The sequence below is a fragment of the Sphaerodactylus townsendi genome, linkage group LG06 (assembly GCF_021028975.2).
Source record: "Sphaerodactylus townsendi isolate TG3544 linkage group LG06, MPM_Stown_v2.3, whole genome shotgun sequence".
Lineage (NCBI taxonomy): Eukaryota > Metazoa > Chordata > Lepidosauria > Squamata > Sphaerodactylidae > Sphaerodactylus > Sphaerodactylus townsendi.
Window position 1 is genome coordinate 72638515 of NC_059430.1, and position 22988 is coordinate 72661502.

General features: G+C 43.0%; 1 protein-coding gene across 1 annotated transcript in view; it reads left to right on the top strand.

The window, feature by feature from the left end:
- The window catches only part of CFTR (CF transmembrane conductance regulator), a 116011-nt gene extending 97263 nt beyond the window's left edge, over window positions 1-18748 (top strand). Inside the window, exons 24-27 of the mRNA XM_048500629.1 lie at window positions 9548-9637; window positions 11319-11491; window positions 15565-15670; window positions 18360-18748. Of these exons, the coding sequence (XP_048356586.1) occupies window positions 9548-9637; window positions 11319-11491; window positions 15565-15670; window positions 18360-18566 (576 nt within the window). The 3' untranslated portion in view covers window positions 18567-18748. The remainder of the gene's footprint in view (window positions 1-9547; window positions 9638-11318; window positions 11492-15564; window positions 15671-18359) is intronic.
- Window positions 18749-22988: the final 4240 nt, after the last annotated feature.

Consider the following 22988-nt stretch of genomic DNA (forward strand, 5'->3'; position numbering starts at 1 on the left):
TTTTAAAGGTTTGTTTTAAAAAAGCAAAGGGCCATTTGGCTGGTCAAGTTGCAAAAATCTGGGAATGGTGGTAGGAACATAAGTGGAGCCTTACTGGATCATACCAGTAAGTCCATCTAGTCAGGCATCCTGTCTCACACAACCGCCAACCAGATTTTCTAAATAACCAGCAGCAGGGCATAGAGGCCAAGGCTACCACTGGTGTTGCCTCCCGGCACTGGTACTCAGAGATTTACTACCTCTGAATGTGGAGGTTCCCTATACTCTCCATGGGTCGGGGCCACTGAGGGACTTATCTTCCATTAATTTGTCTAACAGAAGTGATTCATCAGTGAATTTTTAAAACTAACTTTTCATATATATATATGCAATGGCTATTTCAATCTGCTCCAGATGATAATTCTGGAATGTTTGCCTTCTTCCTATGCCTTCTTGGCTTAGGTTTACTTTTCTGACTTATGGCCTGATGCCAGTACATTAAGCAATTGGAAGTTATTCTTCAACAGCTCATAGTATAAAACTAAATTGGTGAATCCACTACCGGTTTCACTGCAGATTTTAAAATAACTAACAGAATAAAGAACATTTCATATAATAAACTGCACCTTCAGTATCGGAGCTAAAATTTATTTATTCTCTGGAATATAGTTTAATTTCTGCAAAATTTCCTTATTAAAATTCTTCTGTCTGTATAAACCTGTTGTGTTGGCTGGGAAAGAATGTTTGGGGAAAAGAACCATATTCTAGCCGAAGACAGGAATAAACTTCTAGGGAAAGAAGAATTCCTAGCCCAGGTTCTCAGATCAGAGATAGTTCATCTTCTGAACTGTGTCTTTAGAACATAAGGAGATAGCTGAATGAGAGAGATGGTACCAGAGAGGGACCAGTCTCTAGCCAGGAGGGGAGTTTAAACGTTGTATGGGAAAAGAATTCCCACCTCTAATTCTGAGGTGGATTTTCTTCAAAAATTCTGAAGTAATCCTATAGTTTGGGGAAGTCTGAAGGTGATAGGGGAGTTGGGTGAATACTATGCATTTGGCAAAACCAAACCAGGAGCTGCAGTGCTGAGCATCAAGCTCCCAGCATTTAGTTGTGTCCCTGCTTTCTCCCAGCTCCATGCGGAGTTCAGACCAGAATTTTTTGGGTCTGGATTTAAGAGACCTGAACTTTTTCAGAAAACCTGAAAAAGCTGATATGAGGATTGTGTAACAAACTGAAGTGCTATCTGAGCTGTACTATGAAGAACATCTTAATATTTAATATAGGGCAGCCCTATCCAGAGCCCAAGGCAGTGGGATATGGCACAGCTACTCTAGTGCCCTACTACCTCCAGAGGGCTTTCAGCCGGCATGGGGAAGTGGGAAAATAACTAACCTTCCTGGTCTGCCCCAATTGCATGCCAATGCAGGATGGCACACCAGCTGCCCGCCTCCCAGGTTGCCCATCTCACCAGGATATTTGCCAAATGTGATGATGGGGTGAGTAAACGCAGTGGTCCAAGCTTTCACTTGCTCCAGAGAGCCATTCATCACCCCACCTTTAATGGGGCTGTAAGACTGTATCTTTCCTTCTCACCAAATTTCTCCATACCCTTATTCTATTCTCGTGAGGAGTGTAATAAAATTCTAATTGCTTTATGGTTGAACTTTGAAAAGTATGTAGCTTGATAATCTCTGAGATCAAACACAGGAGAGGAAAAAGGGGGGAATCTTCTCAGTTCCTTAAGTTCAATTTACCTTGGTGCAGTACAGGGTGGGACCGTTGAATACCCCCTTTTTGTGCAATTTGGGGAGGGCTTTTCAGCAGCGCTGGAAGGCAAAAAACAAAAACAAAAAAATCCTAGCCACTCAGGAGTTCTCCATTGAACTCAGTGGCCTTACGTTTCCCAAAAGGGTGGCATAAGTCAAGCAGCAGTGTTCCCGGAGGCAAACCTGGGGAGGAAGTCAACTAATGTCAGCTTCACGCCAGCCACAACTCTGAAATGCCCCCACCCCTATCATGGAGGGTCACACACCAGTGAATTTGCTCCTCTCCTGGGGTAAGTGCCTGGGGAAGGCTGCTGCCTTCACAACTCTCTTCGTACGCACCCACGTTGGGTTATAAATCTCATATCGAATCCCCATGGTCAATTAACCACATGATACACGAAATCAGGTTTCAGGAAGAACTCCCCACTGCCTGATCGTCGAACTCAGATTCATCCTGGTTCTGGCACTCCCACTCCCCTTTATCATGTGTTTTTTAAGAACCTGAATGTATGTGCACCTTTTTAAAAAACATGTGCCGAACCCAGATTGGTGGGAAGGTTCGGGGGTTGAATCTAGATTTAATTTCCTGACATAGAGAGTGACGCAGAGCCTTCCAGCCAATCAGTGGGCTGTGCGCAGTGGGCTTTTTTTTGTTTCATGCTGGTTTTTTTTGTTTCATGCTGGCAGAGGCTACGTGGAAACATGGCCGTGTGGAATGTGATTTATGTGCCAACTGTAAACTGAAATTAGACTTTTGTGCTAGAGCAGCTGCGTGGGGAAAGAGTTCTGAAGCCGCGCATAAACATAGCTTAGTGCGAAAAACTTATCTATGCATGTGCGTAGTGATGTAGCTGCGCAAAAAAGTTTTTTTTAATTTCTGCCCCAACACAGCACAACAGCCAATCAGGATGAGGAAGAAAGAGACACTGAGCAGATCGTGTATTTGATTGCGTGATCGTGGGGAGTGCTGCACTGTTTGAAAGCGTGATAGACATGGATGTCCTCACGCTACAGTGGGGAGGGTGAAACTGTGATGAAAAGGTGTCATTTCTTTTGAAACCTGGTTGTATCTGGATTTAATTTCTCAGTGGGGAAATGGTCATAATAAACTAAATTACGATAAATATAACAAGAAAAGGCAGGGAACAGTAGGAACGGGAAAGGAGACCAGCAACAATCAAACCGTTTCTGCCTCCACTCTAAGCCTGGTGGAACGTCTCCATCTTTAAAGTCCTGCGGAACTGAGCTAAATTCTGCAAGGCCTGGGTCTCTGGTTGCTTCTAAAAAGCTGGATGCTTCTTGGACCAAGGACCAACAGCAGATTACTTTCAGTAGAGCCTGACACTCTCCAGGTGTTGTATTGAGAGAGATGGCCTCACAGGTACAGCAATCCAAGACTGTTTAGGGCTTTTAGAGCCAGTTTGGTGTAATGGTGAGTGCCAGCGTGGTGTAGTGGTTAACAGCAGGTGCACTCTAATCTGGAGAACCAGATTTGATTTCCCGCTCTGCCACTTGAGCTGTGGAAGCTTATCTGGGGAACCAGATTAGCTTGTGTACTCCAACACATGCCAGCTGGGTGACCTTGGGCTAGGCACAGTTCTTCAGGGCTCTCTCAGCCCCATCCACCTCACAGGGTGTTTGTTGTTGGGGAGGGGGGGAAAGGAAAGGAGATTGTAAGCCTCTCTGAACTCTTCTTCTTCATAAAGGTAACTTGTTGAAAATGTATAAATGAAAATATTGGTTCATTATGCATGGGACGCTTACCTTGCGGCTCTATGTTGTGCAATGGGGTTGTAGTGGGGTCTACTCATGTTTTTCTGTTTACACATGAGGAAGCACTCCACTGCCTAGCTGCACAGCTTGCCTGCTGAACTCTCCCGGGTCTGCTTTTCCTGGTTCTCTAAACTCTGCCCTTCAACTCACTCCTAATGGCACACAGTTGCAAGATTACTGGCTTTGTTAAAGCCCTTTAAATGACTGTGATATCAATATTGTTGCTATTGCAGTTATATTGATATTGTAGCTCCTTTTCAAAAAAAAATCCCCCCAAATGAAAGAGACAAAGCAATTCCTTGAAGCATACTCTGTGAAGAAGACTGTGGCGCTCCACCTCCCTGACCCCACCTGCAGGGGCCTGATCTGTTCCACCTTCCCTTACTTGGGTGTTGTTCGACCAGTTCTCAGGCCCTGTCTGCTGGCCTGCTGTGCCAAGGAGCCTGTGTGCTCAAAGCTTTGCTAGGCAACCTGACTGTCCCTGGCAACCCCCTTTGCCAGTTCTTCTGCAGCCTCTATCCCTCCATCTGCTCATGTCCCTCACTCTCCTCCCCTCCGTCCATTCTCTTCCAACTCTGTTTCTCTCTGCTCTCCACTCCCTCTGCCTCCTCCACTTTCTGCATCACCACCTCCTTGTCTCTTCCCCTCCTCCTCCTTAAATCCTCTTCCTCCCTCCTACCTGCCAATTGTCCCCCTCTTCCCCATGCCTCCTCCCACCCTTGCCCCGTTATTCAGGCCTGTCCTGGCCAAGGGTTGACTGGGGGGGGGGGATCCAGGCCCTGCATCCTACCTGCCCTGGCAATCAGGGTCTTGTCAGGCCTTTAGCCACCTCCCTGTGGACTGCCAGTATCATCAGGGTCAGTCCCAGTGGAAAAGGAAAAGATTGCTTGTGGCCCACTCTCGCATACAGCCGAGATTATGGGATCTGCCATGCAGTGAGTGTGAGCAGGGGCAAAAGTGATTGTAACAGAAGCTCTGCCCCAAAAAGAATCTCCCTTCAGTGCGGGACAGAGAACCAGTGTATAATCAGCCATTATTTTAAACCTCACATTGCCAGGTCTTTGCATAAAGAGATGATCCCTTAAAAGCTCTGAACCATCATGTAAGTTGTCTGCATAAGGTAAACTTGTGAAAGAAATGCTTAGTTTTTCTCTCTGGAGTACAGTTTGAACACATGCAGGTTTGTTTTTTCTTTGTATGCATATAAACACACATATCACTGAACATTCTGTATGTAAACTAGTCTGTTATCAATAAAATTCATTCATTTAGCCTTTATTTGGCATAAACAGTATAAAAAGTATAAAATCACATCTAAATCGCATCAAAATACAAACTTGCAACATATAACAAATTAAGTTGATTCATACATACTGTTGCTTGTGGGATATTTCCAGCAGAAAGTTCGCAGCCATTTCACAGAATGTAGCATCAGAATTATTTAATAAGAACAATAGTCTGCTTAGTTCATCCAGCTCGCTAGGTATCATAGAAAGCAACCTGGAGTATTTGGCTCTAATAACTTTGCCGATTTAGGGACAACGGAATAATTGGTGAGAGTTAATGTTTTCTAATTGATTTGCACCACATGGAACACACCCTTTTGCACATTTCCTGAGTTGTTATATCACTACCTCGTAGGTATGGCAGAAGGGAAAACTTATTGAAGCTGAAGCGAGTGAAAAACTCTTCTCTGATCTGGATTGGTCAGATGATTACAGATAGGAGGCATTTTGTTATGTTGCAAGGGGATGCAACATAGATGCAAAAGGTAGAACAGGGGTCTTCCACTGCATGCCAGAGGGATTAAACAGTTCCATTCTCTCACCAACAACCTTTGTTTCAATAATCTATCAATGCGACTCTGAACAAGTTAAAGAGTTAGAAGGGAGTCAAAGGGGAATTTTACACCAATTGATTCTTCGATCTTTCCCTCTCTATCAGCCGGAGAACCATGAATTACTCTTGGGTATCTGATAAGTATTAGGTGAACCAGAGAGTGTCCATTATGTGTATAATGCAAAGTGCAGCCAAAATTTAAAGGCCCTACGACCAAGCCACTGTAGACCAAATGAATTTTTGGCCCCAGTTCTAAACAGAGAGCCTTGCGATAACATGCACGCAATTTGGAAGGCCCATGATTTTATGAAAAAAATTTTTGATTGAACCATATTCAAAGAGTCATCCACTGCGTTCAACCAAATGGGAACACCTATATAGCAACTGAGCTTCTATTTTTTGAATTAAAAACTTTGACTGCTGCTGGAACAAGGGCATGGCCCTTTCCATAGTAAAAGCGTACCATGGCATGAAAGCGTTAGTAGCCGCTGCCATAGCAGCTTTTTTTATGGGGTAAATTCAGGAGTGATTGTAGGAAAAAATTATTCCCAGATATCTATATCGACTGACCACTGCTCTACTGGCACCGTGTTAATTGCCACATTTTGTGCTTTTATAGCATTTGGCAAAAGGAAAACTAAAATCTTGGTTTTTTTTGGTAGTTGATAACAAGGCCATTGTCTACACAGTATTCTCCACACCTATTCAGCAGTCTATTAGGAGTCCGACCTTAGTAATGGGGATAAAAAGGACAAGTGTCGTCGACGCATATAGCAGTATTGAAATATGCCTTGTTGTGTCCCTAGTTTGGGAGCATGGCCATTGAGTTCCCATTAAGGCTGATGGTAAGTCGCTCAGGAAAAAAGTTGTTGAAAAGGGTTGGCAGCTAGTACAACATCCTTGCCTAACACCATTATAAGTTGGAATAGAATCTGTAATAGTAGACCCTCTTATAGAGTACGCTAACTCTATAGTTTGTATCAGTGTAGAGTTGCCTTTATCAGATAAGAGGGAGTTTGTTATCTATTCCCTGTTAGTAGTCAATTCTAGCCCAGAGACGTTCTCTTGATATTGTGTCAAAGGCATGCCTTCCTTGTGGTCCAATGAAGGCAGCATAAAGAGATCTACATCTTGGACCTCTAGTGTTGTTATTTGGTAACAAGGTGCTTACAAAGCATTGCATGATCTAACGTCGATTTCCCCCTTGTGAAGCTTATTTGTTCAGGACCGATGATGTTCTGCTGGATTGACCAGGTTTGAAGTTTGGATAATAGTGTTTTGGCATAAAGTTTCCCCACAACTGAGATTAAACTAATTGGGCGATAGTTGGCAGGATCTGACGGATCGCCTTTCTTGTGGATAGGCACAATGACTGCAGACAGCCAAGATTTAGGAATGTGGCCTGAGTCATTAATTTGAGAGAATAATTTTGCCAATAGGGGGCCCACCAGTCAACATGTGACTTTAACATCTCAGGGGAAATTAAGTCTGGACCAGAGGCTTTACGGGATTTCATTTCGGATATTAAGTTCACAACTTCCTGTGTTGCAACAGGTGGCCATTTAGGAGTATCCAACGTTGGAAAGAATTGAAAGCTAAAGGTGGTCTCCTCCTTTTGAAATAATCTCGCATAATACTCTGTCCAAACCTCTGGTTATCAATAAAATAACAATATTAAACAAATTCTGGACCAGAATCTTTAAATCCTACTTCCACATAATCCCTTCTTGAACACTGTCCTAAAGATTCCACTTTGGTGAAGGGGAAAGCCCATGGTGGATGGATGAACTCTCAGACACTTCCTGCATCCTGTTTCACATTGAACTTGTTTTCTTAAGAACTTGTAAAAGTGATGGAAATTTCAGTATTTCACAAGCTCTCATTTAATTTCAAGGCATTACGTTTTCAGCATTCACACCTCTGTGTATTCAGGTAATTCTAATTCACAGACGTGACGTCTGTTAAACACATTGCCAGATTAAGTAGCTGAAATTAAGAAATTATTTTCTGGATGAAGTAAGGGAAGGAACATTTTTTTTAAAGGCATAGCTTTACAAAGGAGCAACATTAGCAGGAAACCCAGCTGATTAAGAACTGAAAACTTGGTAAGAGATATTGTAGGTATTATGTAAGTGTTCAAGTGCTCATTTCTTTTCTATAAACTGGTTTGTGCAGTTCAGTTTTCTTTGCCATCACAGGACTTCAAAATATGTACTTCATTACCTTAATATACAGCAACTCAAGTGTAAACACAGCTATGCCAGATGTAGTTTCCTCTGTTGTATTAGTGCTACCACACCCGGTAATCTGCAGAAGCTGATCTTAAGGCAAAGAACATTGCTAGTACCCATGACCACAAGAAACCATCAATAAGCATCACAAGGGATATTGTCACAATGTACTTAGCCTGCCTCACAAAAGTTATTTTTTTCTAGTGTTAGAGAATAATATCCAGATAATTTATCACACATCTGCTAACAAAAATTAGCAGGGCACTTTTATTGCTGAAAACATCTTCTCCATTGCTTTCTTCTGTTTGTTGTTTTAATTTACTCCACATTGTTGATGACTTTTGGAGTGGAGAATTAATATAAGGCTTCATCCCCCCATCCTGGGCACCCATTCTACTGAATTCAGAGGAATTTATTTTGTAATAAACTTGCATAAGGTCAGAAGTACTAGTGTACTACTTAAAGCAAATGTTTCACAGATGTATATTTATGATTCTTGATAGAGAACATTCCATATATGCAAAATTGCAGACTTAGTATGGCAAGTACAGGTAGAAAGTTGCCCATAGTCAGGTCTGCCTTTTTTCCCCAGGCAAATATAGTAATCAATACAGTAATATAGTAGTAGTCAATATAGTAATCATTACGGCATCATCTGTATTGGAATGACATTTCTGTTCATCTGTTTTTTGTTTTATTTTTTGTTTGTTTATTTTTTGTTCTGCTTATTTATCTTAGTTTTGGTGCTTACTGTGTGTAAATAGCAGCCACGCATGATCAAACTTGTTGTGAAACAATACAACATTGTATGACATGTTTTCTATTAGAAAAGTAAAATAGAAAGAGGTAAAAGTAAAATAGGAAGAGGTAAAATCTATATAAGGTTATCTTCCTTCCCTTATAGCTAGTGTATGTTCAGTATAAACAACAGAAGGAGAGCTATCAAGGAACTAACATGACTTGAATGGGGACGAAAAAAACCTTAATAAAGGTCCTGTTGATGCAGCAAATGTCACATTTGTTTCATCTTAGAATAGTTATGAAAAAGTTACTGTCACTTGAAGCAGAATAAATCACTCCTGTCAAAGAGATACAGTTTCTCACAGTCATGCAGTGTTCAAAGATATTAAACAAATATTGATTTTTGTCTCTGTGATTCTTTTTTTCTCATGTGTGCAACTATCAGTTTTAGGTAGAGAGGTGGGGAAAGCAAAGTTTTCTGTTTTCTTTAGAACTAAGGGCAGCAATCTTACTGGCTTCAGTGCAGGTTTGAGAGGAAGAAGGCAAACATCTACCTTGGAATTTAGAAATCTCAATCTGCCTCCTCCACTCCCATATTACAGAACACAGAAGGAACAAAGGAAAGAATGCATACCATAGTGCCAATTGTGCAGGACTTCCGCATACATACATTATTGTTACTGCTGCCATCAAGTAGTTATGCACTTGCTGTCATGTGGGATTGAAAGATAGCCTTACTTCTCTTGACCAGATGTGAGTAGCAGCTGATGTTTAGGAAGCACTGGGCAGTCAGGGGGATGGTGGGAAAGGGTGGGCTGAAAGTAGATCCAAGAGTGCAGAACTACAGCTAAGAAGCCTCAGCCTTACTGGGACTGTTGTGTGATGTAATTCCATTAAGTAATATAAACATAATTTCTGCCAAAGAATAGCATGCCTCAGGTCTTCAGCAGGAACTCTGTTCATATTTAAAATCTGTAATTGCTTCATGTGCCACTGGGAACAGAGGATGCTATCCACATCACACAGTGGGGATGAGACTTTTGGACTGTTGATGGCTTCCTCTGGTATGACCTGTCACCTAGGTTACAATTAAAATGGCCAAGTATACCACAGAGTTCACTGAACACATATGAAGATTGTTTAGAGCTGGTTATAGCAGTGTTAGCTTTCTTTCTGGTTTACTACCTGATTTTAAAAAAATACTCTGTTCCACAGAAAGTATTCATATTTTCTGGATCATTTCGGAAAAACTTGGATCCTTATGGCCAATGGAAAGATGAAGAACTGTGGAAAGTTGCTGAGGAGGTAGACATGACTTTCTTTTTTATTTAAGTTTAATGTAAATGCAGTTTAATTTCTGATGATCAAGATGTTGCTCGGTCCAAATTGGTACAATGAATTCACTCCACGTGTATGATTAGGGGTTGGACCTTCCATTCCTCCTTTGGCAGCACTTCTCCCCAGTGGAATGAACCTTCCTTTGGTGGCAGTGGAAGAGCCTCTCTTGTGTCTGAGGAAGGCTTCTTACACTTGATGAAAGCACAAGTGGCTAAGCAGAATGGATCCAAAAGGCACAGTACAAAGCAAATAATTGTAATATATATTTTATATAGCTGTTTATATTGCTTAACTGTAGCACTTTATAGTTCCATTTGCTTCCTGCTGCTGTCATAGAACAAGCCAAGCGTCACAGTTACTGTACTCCTATTTACAGCTCAATCCAGAGCTGTTGGGTGAGCATGGAAGATACAAAAACAAAACCTTACCTGAAACTGTCCCATGGCATATCTCTGCTGGCAACTCCAACAGTGTATGGGGGCAAAGAGGGCCCTATCCCCTGGAATACTCCCAGGATGCTGCTATAGTTCTGAGCATTATGGGTGTGCTGGTAGGGAACTGGGTGTTGCGGCCAGGCATCCAAGGGTCCCACTATAGTTTGGCATTGGCAGGTTCGCTGATGTAAGTGCCTCGGAGAGGCCAAATCCCCTGGTGTAAGTCTGTACCACTTCTAGATGGAAACCTCCCTCCCTCCCTCCCTCACTCCCTCCCTCCCAGATTGCACTGTTAGTCCTACAAGACCTATCAGGCTCAAAACTTAGATATTATTAAATAAAGATTATCCAGAAGTGCCAGACACAAGTGGTTAGATGGACCTTAGCAGGAGCGTACCAACCACAAGGACATGTGGTGTCATATGTCCCTGGGCACAGGACAGTTGGTCACATGGGGGTTCAAAATCCCCCCTCCTCCCCCCACGCCCACTGAGCAGTCAGGCCAGGAGCAGCAGGGCCGGGAGCCTGCCATGGGCCTGCCCTCAGCCTGGCCTTGCCAGGCTGCTCCTTCAGCCAGTGGGGCTGTACCAACCCAAGGGGTGGCCCATGGCAGGACTGGCCCCGCCAGGCTGCTCAGGACCACTGCCATCGGCTAAGGTAAGGGAACTGGGGAGGGGGGGTCGGAGCAGGTGTTGCTCCAGGCGCCATTTTCCTCTGGTACTCCTCTAGACCTTAGAATCAAAAATTCAAGAGCAGTTCATTGTGACAATGACAACTACAAGGAAAAGTATCTGGTGCTCATAAGGGCCAAGATTTTAAAAAGAGTTGGGTCAATGTTTCTTGCAGCCATGCAGCAGTGCAGGGAGCAGTTTTGAAAAAAGTAAAGGAAAGCATGATGAGACTTGGAATACTGCCAGTGAAGGGGGAAGGGCTCCTGTGCTCTCGCCCAAGCTGTTTTCCCATTCCAAAACTGCACTAAGGATTATTTCTGCATTGTTGCTGTTCTACATGGAGTATCTGCAATATTTGTTTATTGCACTGGAAAGAACTCTGGGCAAAAAGAAACACTTAGCATTATCATGTATATTCTAAACTCAACCGTGTTAGGTCTTACAGTAATTTTGACACAGGACAAAAATGTGCCCTCTTGGTCTGTCTCCAGTCTGCATGACACAGAACATTTTTTTTCTCTTGCTTCTCACTCTCACCCATAGGTTGGACTGAAATCTGTAATAGAACAATTTCCAGGGAAGCTTGATTTTGTCCTTCAGGACGGTGGCTGTGTTCTCAGCCATGGCCATAAACAGTTGATGTGTCTTGCCAGATCCATCCTCAGTAAAGCTAAAATCCTTCTTCTTGATGAACCAAGTGCTCACCTCGATCCTATGTAAGTACTGCAAAAATATTCCAGTGTAAAAACTATTCAAAACCAGTAGTTTTGTTGATTTACTTCTTACTACTGAAGTAATTATCTTTTATGATACTGTACTGAGGTTTTGAGACATCTCTTTTATAACTCAAGCAGCTTCATTGAACTAATATTGATGTAAGATTATAACAACACTTCAGAAAATATTTTAAGAATATAAGAACATAAGAAAGAGCCTTCTGGATCAGACCAGAGTCCATCTAGTCCAGCACTCTGCTACTCGCAGTGGCCCACCAGATGCCTTTGGGAGCTCACATGCAGGATGTGAAAGCAATGGCCTTCTGCTGCTGCTGCTGCTCCCGAGCACCTGGTCTGCTAAGGCATTTGCAATCTCAGATCAAGGAGGATCAAGATTGGTAGCCGTAGATCAACTTCTCCTCCATAAATCTGTCCAAGCCCTTTTAAAAGCTAACCAGGTTAGTGGCCATCACCACCTCCTGTGGCAGCATATTCCAAACACCAATCACGCGTTGTGTGAAGAAATGTTTCCTTTTATTAGTCCTAATTCTTTCCCCCAGCATTTTCAATGTATGCCCCCTAGTTTTAGTATTGTGAGAAAGAGAGAAAACATTCTCTCTGTCAACATTTTCTACCCCATGCATAATTTTGTAGACTTCAATCATATCCCCCCTCAGATGTCTCCTCTCCAAACTAAAGAGTCCCAAACGCTGCAGCCTCTCCTCAAAAGGAAGGTGCTCCAATCCTTCAATCATCCTCGTTGCCCTTCTCGGCACTTTTTCTATCTCTTCGATATCCTTTTTGAGATGTGGCGACCAGAACTGAACACAGAACACCACTGCTTTATACAAGGGCATTACAATCTTTGCAGTTGTATTAACAATTCCTTTTCTAATTATCCCCAGCATAGAGTTTGCCTTTTTTAAAAAAATCTAGGAGTGCTATATGTCCAACATTTTTTAGGTTTGGGACGAGGAGCATACATATAGTATGAGACATTGGCTGCATCAACATGCAGTGAGGCACAAGCACAGCTTGACTCCTCCCTCTCTCCTCTTCCTCCTCCTGCATGCACAGTTTGGTTGCCATGACATTCCAAAGCAGGTGCCTCTGTGAATTATGCAGAATCCTCTCAAGCTGAGGATCTGAAATCTCAGTTAAATCCCAGGTTAGACTCCTGATTTGCAAACAGTAAACAAACGTCATGAGGTGCTTGTACCTATCAAACCAGGAAGCTTTCAGTCATGCTCAGCATGAGGAGGGGGTAGAGGGCACCAGCCTGGCAATAAACTATGCTCATACCTGATGAAAGTTCAATTATAGCTTGTGATGATGTCTGAATACTGCCACTGCCCAGAAGAACTACAAGACGGACCTTTTACTTATTAATTTAATTTAATTTAATTAATCACTAAGTTAATTTATTAGGTATTAATTTAATTCAATTCATTATAAAGTTAATTTATTAGTTATTAATTCAATTTAATTTATTAGTTATTAATTTAATTTAATTTATTATATTTCTACCTCACTCAGGTCAGCTTACAACAATAGTGTTACATAAAACATATCAGAAATGATTATTAAAATCAATTACAATATATAAATTACAACTCATAATGGCAAAATATTTCTCCAAATCAGCTTGAAAATCTAATCTAAAAGATAAGATACGGGGGGAGGAAAGGGGGGAAAGCATAGACAAAAAGAGATATACCATTTAAACAACCAAAAGGCAACCAATGATATGTGGTCTAGTTATCGTTGGTGGAAGTAATCAGGAAGCCAGCACAACAATGTTATAGGATAAGTAGTTGGATGGCTTCAACCAAAGACTTGGTGGAGCAGCTCTGTCTTACAGGCCCTGTGGAACTGAAAAAGATCCTACAAGGCCCTGGTGTCAACAGACAGAGAGTTCCACCAGGCTAGAACCAGAGTTGAAAAAGCCTGGCTCTGGCTGAGGCCTACCTGGTAACCTTAGGGCTGGGGACTACTAGCAGATTTCCATCAGAAGAGCAGAGTCACCTCCATCAGCATTATGGGAAAATGCAGTCTGGAAGATATGAGGGTCTCAGACTGCTCAAGGCCTTAAAAGTCAGAGCACCTTGAATGTGACCCAGAATTCGACTGGCAACTAGTGCAGCCAAAGTAAAATGGGAGTGATATGTTCTCTCCTAGAGGCTCCAGTAAGGAGCCTGGTTGCTGCATGTTGCAGCAGCTTTAACTTCTGGATCAATTTAAAGGGTAGGCCAGCATTCAGCAAACCACATTAGTCCAACCTGGAAGTAGCCATCAGCATGGGAGAGATAGGGAGCCAACTGCCTAGCTTGAGAAAGATGGGAAAATGCCACCCTTGACGTTTATGCGACCTAGGCCTCCATTGATAGGGAAGATTCCGAGGTCACACCCAGGCTTTTGATGAAGGAAACAGTTTGTAAAGCCACTCCATCAAAATCAGGCAGTTGAAAGCCCTCCAGCCTCTCCCTCCAGCCCAGCCAAAGAATCTCCATCTTAGATGGATTTAGCCTCAACCATCCTGCCACAGCTTTGAGACACAGCATCAGAGCATCTGGGGCAATGGCCAGCTGGCCATCCAGGGTGGGTGTCAGCATATTGACGACAACCCAACCCAAAACTCAGGACCAGTTGAGCCAACGATTGCATATAGATGTTAAACAACATCTATGTACTGGTTGTGGTGGGTTTTCTGGGCTGTGCAGCCGTAGTCTGGGGGATCTTGTTCCTAACGTTTCGCCTGCATCTGTGCTGTGGCTGGCATATTCAGAGGTGTATCACAGAGGGAAGTCTGTTACACACTGTGTACTTTCTATGTACTTTCTTACAGATTTAATGTGGAGTCACAGGAGTTTTGAATGGTGGAAATATACAAAGAAGGCTCAATAGTGGATTATACATTGATTAAAAACATTTTGGCAGAGTATCTCCTAGCTAGGTTAAAAAAATAAGGCAGGATTGTTGTGTTTTAAGCAGTAGCATGGGGGGGGGAATGGCGCCCAGGGCAAAAAGGCACCCCCCATTCTTCCCCCACTTACTTGAGTTTAGTTGGCAGCAAAAAGCAGTCGGCGGAAAATGCAGCCTTGTGGGAACTACACTTCCCAGGAGACCTTGTGAGCCCCAACACCTGCAGAGGCCTCCCGGGGGTGTGTGTGTGCTCACAATGTCTCTTGGGAAGTTTAGTTCCCACCAGGCTACTTTTTCAGCCAGCTGCTTTTTTGTTGGCCACTTTTGGGAAGGAGGAGGGGCGTGGCTGGGCCTCAGAGCAACAAGTGCGCACACTGTCGGGGCAGGCCTTAGCCTGGGAGGCACACACACATCATGCAGAGGCCCAGCCATCCCCCTCCTTTCCGGAATTATGTGGGGCAATTTTTCCACCCCCCATGTGACTCCCACTGGGGCACCTGGGGCATTTATCCCTGGATGTCCCCATGGAAGTTACATCTATGGTTTTAAGAGCTAGGTGACAGGCAGATATACAACAGGCAAAGTATTTTTCCTGTCATTGCATTTTAAAAGCTCAGTGCAGAACCGCTGGTGGCAGGACGTGGAGCTGCTGTGGCGCTGCCTCACCACCTCCAAGACGGCTTCTCAGCAACATGGGAATGCAAAAAAGAAAAAAAGCCTCCCCACCACTAAAAAGCCCTCCATTAGTCTCTATGAATTTGCACCACCTCAAAATCCAAGCCCCTGGTGCCAGTGTTACAACAGGCAACGGCTGGGTGGAATCTGACTTATGTGGAATTTACCCCCAGCAATGCATCTGGAATGCTCCACTAAGTCGGTGGAGGTAGTAGTGATGCATGGTCATGGAGGGCCATGGCAATTTCTCGCCAGCACATTTGCTTCTCTGCTGGAGTAAGTGCCCCAGGGAGGGCAAGTCCGTCAGCACATCCCCGCACTACCTCCTTAGGCATTGGGGTGGGGGTGGGAGGGCTTTTAAACGTGACATCTCATCTGAACTGTAGCTGCCATATTACAAGGCTACAAAACCTTGGCAAACATTGTAAAGCATGTTTATTGCACTGTTCACCAATTAAAAATTACTTATCTTTCAGGACGTTTCAAGTTATTAAAAAAACTCTCAAGCAGGCTTTTGCAAACTGTACTGTAATACTTTCAGAACACAGACTAGAAGCCCTACTAGAATGCCAGCGATTTTTGGTGAGTTTCTTTCAAAGACCAGACACTGTATCTCTGTTAAATGTGCATAGAAAAAAACAGGGTCACACCCACAAGCTTTACACATTCTGCTGACCATAGAAAGTTCTATTCCAATGCAAGTCTAAGACAGGGCAGGCAGTAAAAACACAAACAATATTATATTTCTGTGTATCATAGTTACAAACAAAAGTAACATATGTGCTCATTTTTGGAGAAAAAAAGATTTTTAAATAAGTTGTTCTACAACAAGGCCTTCTAGGAACTGCAGTTCTGGAACCACAAGGTGAAACAGCCTGTCACTTGATACTAATGGTTTAAAAATAATAGCCTTCAATATACTTTTTTTTTTAAAAAAAGGAGACATTTAGAAAGAAACACCAAGTTCCCTATCCAAGTACTAATTGTCCAGAACACAGTTTTCCTTTTCATACCTTATAGTTCTTCTGCACAATTCTGATACCAAGAACATAGTACAATTAGTCAGTGATAGCATTACCTGTTTCATGAACTTGTTTGATAGCCGTGTTGCTAACTTGATGGAATTTTCCATGACATAGACCAATAGATAAAGTAGCTGTGTACCTGTATAGTCGTAGGTTTCATTGTGCGTGTGTTCCAAATTTCAAGAGCATTTCCTTTAGCTGGTTTCATGGAAGCATGCATGCACAAACAAAAAACCTTGGGTTGGATCCAGCCAGTTTTTCAGCAGGTAAAAAAGAGAGAAAGGCGGCCTTCTGAACAACAAAAGCTACGCTAGGAATCAAGAAAACAGTATGGATGAAAACCTTCTGCAGAGGGAGCTGGGGAATTAAGTGAGGTGGAATGAAAAATCTAGCCGGATTTTGTGTCTGATTTGAATTATTAGGGGTTTTTTTGAGGGTGGAAAGAATTATTTGTGGTTGTAATTGTCTTTCCTGAACCTATGGGCCAAATTAAGCAACACAGATGGATTCCGCACAGCATAATAATAATGGATTACATCCATTATTTTTTAAATCTGGGTCTATTTTGTTCTGTTTCTGTCCTTCACATGGGTGCCTGCTTTCCGTGAAGGAAACAATCCGTTTTCTTTTTGCCCCTTTGCACAAACCTGCTATTTTAAAAAAACTCCCGTTTTTCTTGCATTCTGATTGGCTGTTCCATTACCACAGTCCTCCTTCTGCCTACACCAACCCCAGGAGCCTGAGCAGGATCTCCCCCTTTCATTTCTATGGTGTGGAAAAAAATTAGGGCTTTGAAATCACAACATATGTGAAAATGAAGCATCCCTTAACGTTGTGATTTACAAAATAATAAAATTGGTTCAAAAAGGGAGCAAAGCAATATGTACTATCCATATCCAAAGGTATGCATGTGCCTAGTTATGTACTCTGAGCACCCAAAAAATAAAAAGCGCCCCAAAAATAAAAAGGAAAATAAACGGTACTATTTGTTGTGAGTCTGTTGCTGTACAAATATGGGTGAAATGGTGCTCACAGCGTTGCCAAGGGGAGAAAACGTGCTTGGGGGATATTTTTGAAATGGTGCACAATCCCACCGGTTGGCAGCTCAACAGAAACAAAACTGACATGTCATAAGGCAGGAGAATGAGAGAGAGGGTGGGAAAAATAAAGTGGTTGGGCCAGAGGTGGGATCCAGCAGGTTCTCACAGGTTCCCGAGAGTAGGTTACTAATTATTTGTGTGTGCCGAGAGGGGGTTACTAATTGGTGATTTTGCCACGTGATTTTTGCCTTAGTTACGCCCCTCCTCTCAGCAGTAGCGCGCAGAACTTGAAGCAGTCTAGCAGGAGGTGCACCGGCGTGTGTTGCAGCCTGCGCCTGCGTGCATTGGTTTCCCGCCCAAGGACCGGCGCAGCAGCTGCGTCCTTGCCACAGCCCCCTCCAGGAATGCCCCGCCCCCGGAATGCCCGGCCACACCCCCGGAATGCCCCACCCAGCCCCATTGGCGCTACACCACAGTTTGAATCCCACCACCATGGGAACCTGTTACTAAAATTTTTGGATCCCACCACTGGGTTGTGCACCTGTGCCATTCCCTTGGTAGTGGTTTCAACCAGGATTTTTTAAAAAGATTGCAATTTTGGCCTTTTTTTTAAAAAAACCCCTCAGGTTGAGGTAAATATAACGGGTCTATTATGCTTTGGTGAAGAGACTCACATGCAGTTCTTCTCCAAATTGGGATATTTCTCTTCATCAACCTGTCATATTACTAACGAGCAAAATCCACCACATTCGAATCAAATAAATCTCACTTTTTAATTACTGTTCTTTTATGATGGAAGTTAATAAACAGATTGAACAGTAATGCTGTACCAGTTTTGTCAAGAATTGAATTTAGTTTATTGAGCATTGGAATTCTAGACTTTTAGATTGCATATTTTTCATTGAGCTAAAAATAATACAAAATTAAAATAACAAACAATATTATATCACAGTCATAGAAATAGTCTGAAAATGCCAGAGATATCTCTAGAGCCAAGTTTATTTAACAAAAATTAATGTAATACATTTACCTCTTAGTGTCATCAGGCAAAAGGTGAAATACAAAGTGCTGTAAATAGTATAATTATTTTCATTCATTCACTCATAATAATGTTATTAGTTTTCTAATGATATACTACACAACTGTATTGTTATTTACACCAGAGTTTCGCTTTGGAAATCTGACATAGCTATTTCTTTTTACTAGGTGATAGAAGACAATAAAGTCAGGCAATATGAATCAATCCAGAAGCTACTTAGTGAGAAGAATTCCTTTCGACAAGCCATCAGCCACAGTGATCGAGCCAGACTGTTCCCAATACATCCCAGAAACTCAAGTAAACGCAGATCCAGGCCTAAAATCTCTGCCTTGCAAGAAGAAACTGAGGAAGAAGTTCAGGAGACTCGATTGTAAAGATGAATTAATGAGCTGCATCGTTAAGAGTTTTAGCCTTCTGAAGAGGTCAGCACAGAAATAAGCTTCTAAAAAGTGCGAGAGCAGGCTTAAGAATTTGAATTATTCCATATACCTAAGTAAGAATTACATAGCCAGTGTGGTGTAGTGGTTAAAAGTGGCAGACTCTAATCTGGTGAACCAGGTTTGATTCCCCACTCCTCAGTATGAAGCCTGCTGGGTGGCCTTGAGCCAGTCACAGTTCTCTCAGAACTCTCTCATGCCCACCTACCTCACAAGGTGTCTGTTGTGAGGAAAGCAGGAGAAGGTGATTGTAAGCTGCTTTGAGACTCCTTAAGGTAAAGAAAAGTGGGGTACAAAAGCCAATACTTCTTTCCTCTTTTTCTTTTTCTTTTTTTACTCAGATTGCTCAAAAGCGTGACTGTCCCACCAAAAGTGGGATGGCTGGTCACCTTGTTAGATACACAGAGTACGAAATTACTCTGAATAAGAAGTTTCACTTCTAGAGTCAAACTGGTTACCCAGATTTCCATATTAGACCTGACTTTTACAGAAATTCTTTTCTGTGGTTCATTCACACAGACATTAGTAGGAAGTTCAAAATCAAAGTGGAGAAAGACAGATGATAAATATCTCCATAAATACAAACAATGGAAGTATTGCAATGCAATCCTAAGCAGGTCTGCTCAAAATCTTATTGCATCTATTCAATGGAGCATAGTCACAAAAAATAGTTAATTGGATGGCACTAGGCATCTCTTAAGCCAAATCCTTGACTTTTTAATAAGCACATTGGTTTCAAGTGTGTTTATTGAGCTAAAAACAGGCTGTGGCATAAACAGGTGATGAACTGTGGCCATTTCTGCATGGCCAGAGGCAGCAGCTTCCCACTGGCTTAAATGAAATTGATGGAGCGTCGGGACTGTTTGCATGGTCTCGTGCGGGCAATCCTGATGATGATGCTGCCCTCAGGGGCGGCTCCACATGGAGCTGCACAGGGTGTGAGGAAAACCTTTGTGCGATTTGCACCATGCTGTCTGGAAGACGGCACTTTTGGAAACACTCGCTCCCTCAGCAAGTTTTTTCAAAAGTGCCGTTTCCCCGCCGTTTCAGGGGCCGGCACACAGCGCCCCAGGGATGATGTTTTTTCTGTCCCTAAGGCGCTGTTTTGGGGCTGTGCGGAAACAGCCTGTATTTATTGCTGTTCAAGCTATAAATATCTCTGTGGCGAAGCTACAATGGGGACATCCGGGGACACATTCAAGTCACGTGAGGGGCGCACTATTGCCCCCAAATCCCTCCCCCTTCCTGCCTCGCCTGGCCCCACCCCCACAGACTGCTCCCGGCAGAGCCGGCTGAAAGAGCAGTCTGTTCAGGAATGCTCCCTCTGCTGGCTGAAAGAGCAGTCACTACTCTTTCAGCCCACAGAGGGAGCAGTCCCGAACAGACTGCTCTTTCAGCCAGCTCTTCCAGGAGCAGTCTGTTGGGGTGGGGCCAGGCAAAGGAGGGAAGGAGGCCAGGCCCTGCCAGGCTGCCCCAGACCACTGTAGCACCAAAGGTAAGTGGGGTGCGGGGAAGGGGGCGCAGCCTGGGCACATCAGAAGCCTCCCCTCCCTCCTCCCCAACCGAAAACGCCCAGCCGGGCCTGTAGGGGACCAGCAGAAGCCTCCCCCCTCCTCCCCCACCCAAAATGCCCAGCTGAACCTGCAGGATCCATGGACAGAGACAGCACTGCCCCCCCCCCATCCCCAGCAGTCTGTCTGGGCCCATGGATGACAGGATCCATGGACAGATCAAGCTCTCCTAGCCTTCCCCCCCATCCACAGCCCCTTTTAGAATGATGGGGTGCAAAAAAAATCATTGTTGGGGGGGAAGCAGTCGCCGGCGGGGATGGGGGGCCGCAAAACTCAGATTTTGCCCCGGGCTCCGTTTTCCCTAGCTATGCCCCTGAAATATCTTACCCAAGTCAATCAAACAGTCTGGACATTTCTCTTTCCATATGATAGAAAAAATACAGTTTTTGCCCACATCTACCAGCCTTGCAAGATTCTGGGCAATGAAGTTTTCAGTTAGATTATCTTACTTGGTGTTCTTTTGTGTGGAGAGAGCCAGAGAGAACATTGGTGTGAACTAGAAGTTTATAATTTCATATTTTCTCTCCTATACCCAAATAAATGTGTTCCTGCAAAAGATGTGAGATTCAAAGGAAGTCTGGATGCTCTGTTTAGTTGAAAACCGATATGTGAAACTTGTAACCATCAAGTATTATGTGTGCTTCTTTGGAGAATAACTATGAAAGCAGAGGCTGGAAATCTGATTTAAATTAATTATTTAAACTGTCTGTTCTGTTGACATTTCAAGTAATTCATATTGTCTTGATTTTAAGTAATTGCTCTAGACAGGGACATGGTGCCTGAGGGCCCTATGGCTTCCACAAAATGTTTTTAGGAAATTGGTGAGGCCTGGTAGTGCTTTTGGCCAGCAGGGCTTCTGATTGGCAGTGCAGATTTTTTTTTTTAAAAAAAGGTTTCTTCAATAGCAGCTGCCACTGCAGCACAAGGATCTACACTGCATTACACAGGCAATCATTTTGTGGCTGGCTTCACCTCCCATGGCAACTATTTTGTCATGTCAGAATTCCAGATGTTCCCACAGGCTCAAAAAGGGTTGAGGACCCCTGCCCTGGACAATGAACAGGTAACAACACCTACAGCAGATGCATTTCAATTGTGAACATGAACTTACAAGCAAATAGGTAGGTACATTAATTTGTTTAAAAGCCCAAAATATTTCAATGTCTTTTATGCACACTTAGGCCTAAAAGAATAAGCCTTACACATGATCACATTTCCCCTAGATCTGAAATCATTAGAAATTAAGCACATGCATGTTCAGGTTAGAATGCTCATTAGTGCTTATGTTCCTCACTGGAAAGCTGCTGAAATTAAGAAAAGTAACAGTCTTCGTGATTCATGGCCATCCAGTGGGGGAAGGGACAGCAGACTGCCAAGAGATCAAGATTCAGGACTTGTATATCAAGTTGAGAGGTGGCTAATATCCATGGCTTCTAGGACATTAATGATGATAGTGAGAATTTTGATATTTCAGATGAATCCTAACAGATTTGTTGACCCATCCAAAGGGGGGGCAATTCTGGTGTTGGAGGCAGTGCGGGTAGTAAAGGCCTATACCAGCGGATGGGCCCTCCCTGGGGCACTTGCCCTGGTAGAGGGGTGGATATGAATCCACTGGTGGGCAGTTATCATGTCCTGTCAAAACAGCTAGATGAGGCAGCATGTGCCACGCCAGTGGCCCTACACACATTGCCTTCACCAACATCATAGGGACATTCTAGAAACATGGTTGGGGGAGGAGCTGATAGTAGTTGGCTTCCACCCCCCTTTGCCTTTTTGGTGGCATAAATCCATGGGAGCCCTATGGAGGGCTTTTCAATGGTGGGTGGTTTCTTTTGCCATTTTGACTCCTTGTGCCGTCAGAAAGCCACCCTGGGGATATCACCTTGCATTATGGATGGGGCTGTTTGTCATTTGCCCTGAAAGATGGGTAGAGAGGAGTAGAAGAAAAGTCAACAGCAAAAATTCCACAAGGTTAAGAGTTGCAATCATAATTTGGTGCCAGCATTTTTTTACTTTTTTAAAAAAGTAATTGAAGTTCCCTTAGCAAAGGATAAAAGACTTTTGGGATGAAATCTTCAGATATGCTTCCATTTTTTTCAGTGTAACTGAAATGTCTCTAAAGTATTTATCTTTATTACAAGATAAGAATATTCTGTATTTTTAGATGAATTGTGCACAATGAAGAATGTATTTGTATACATATAATTTTATATATTTGAAAGATGTACTTTTATGGCATTTACTGCACATTGTGGAAAAACTGGAAAAATAGCAATACCTTACCAATGTATCATATCTTATCCTGATTGAGATAATATGAGGCAGTGTACAGAATATGCATATAATATTTTGGGGAAAAGTTGTACTTTACCATTAAAGTAGTTTTTGTTGTGTGTTAGCAGCTGGATAATCAAATTAAAAAGAGACTCTTTCATAATATACAGTGTTTCTGCAGAAAAAAGGTTTGTTAATTTCTTCTGTATAACCTGAAAATTTAAATTCTAAAGCTGAAAAGGACACACATTAAATTAAAAAGTAAAATTATATTGAAATGGCAGGGCAATATAGGTGATATCCTCACTGGCGATTAATCCTGGGATAGTCACCTGAAATATCCAGGTTCCCTTGAGATCTCCTCACAGCTGAACTGCGGAACACAGATCAGTCCCATTTCTGGCGCTCCTCTCCCCCCGCCCCTTATCACCCGATTTTCCTGGACCTGCTTGCATGTGTACCTTTTTGAAAAAACACTCCAATGGGAGCTAATAGGAGATGGGGGCTACAC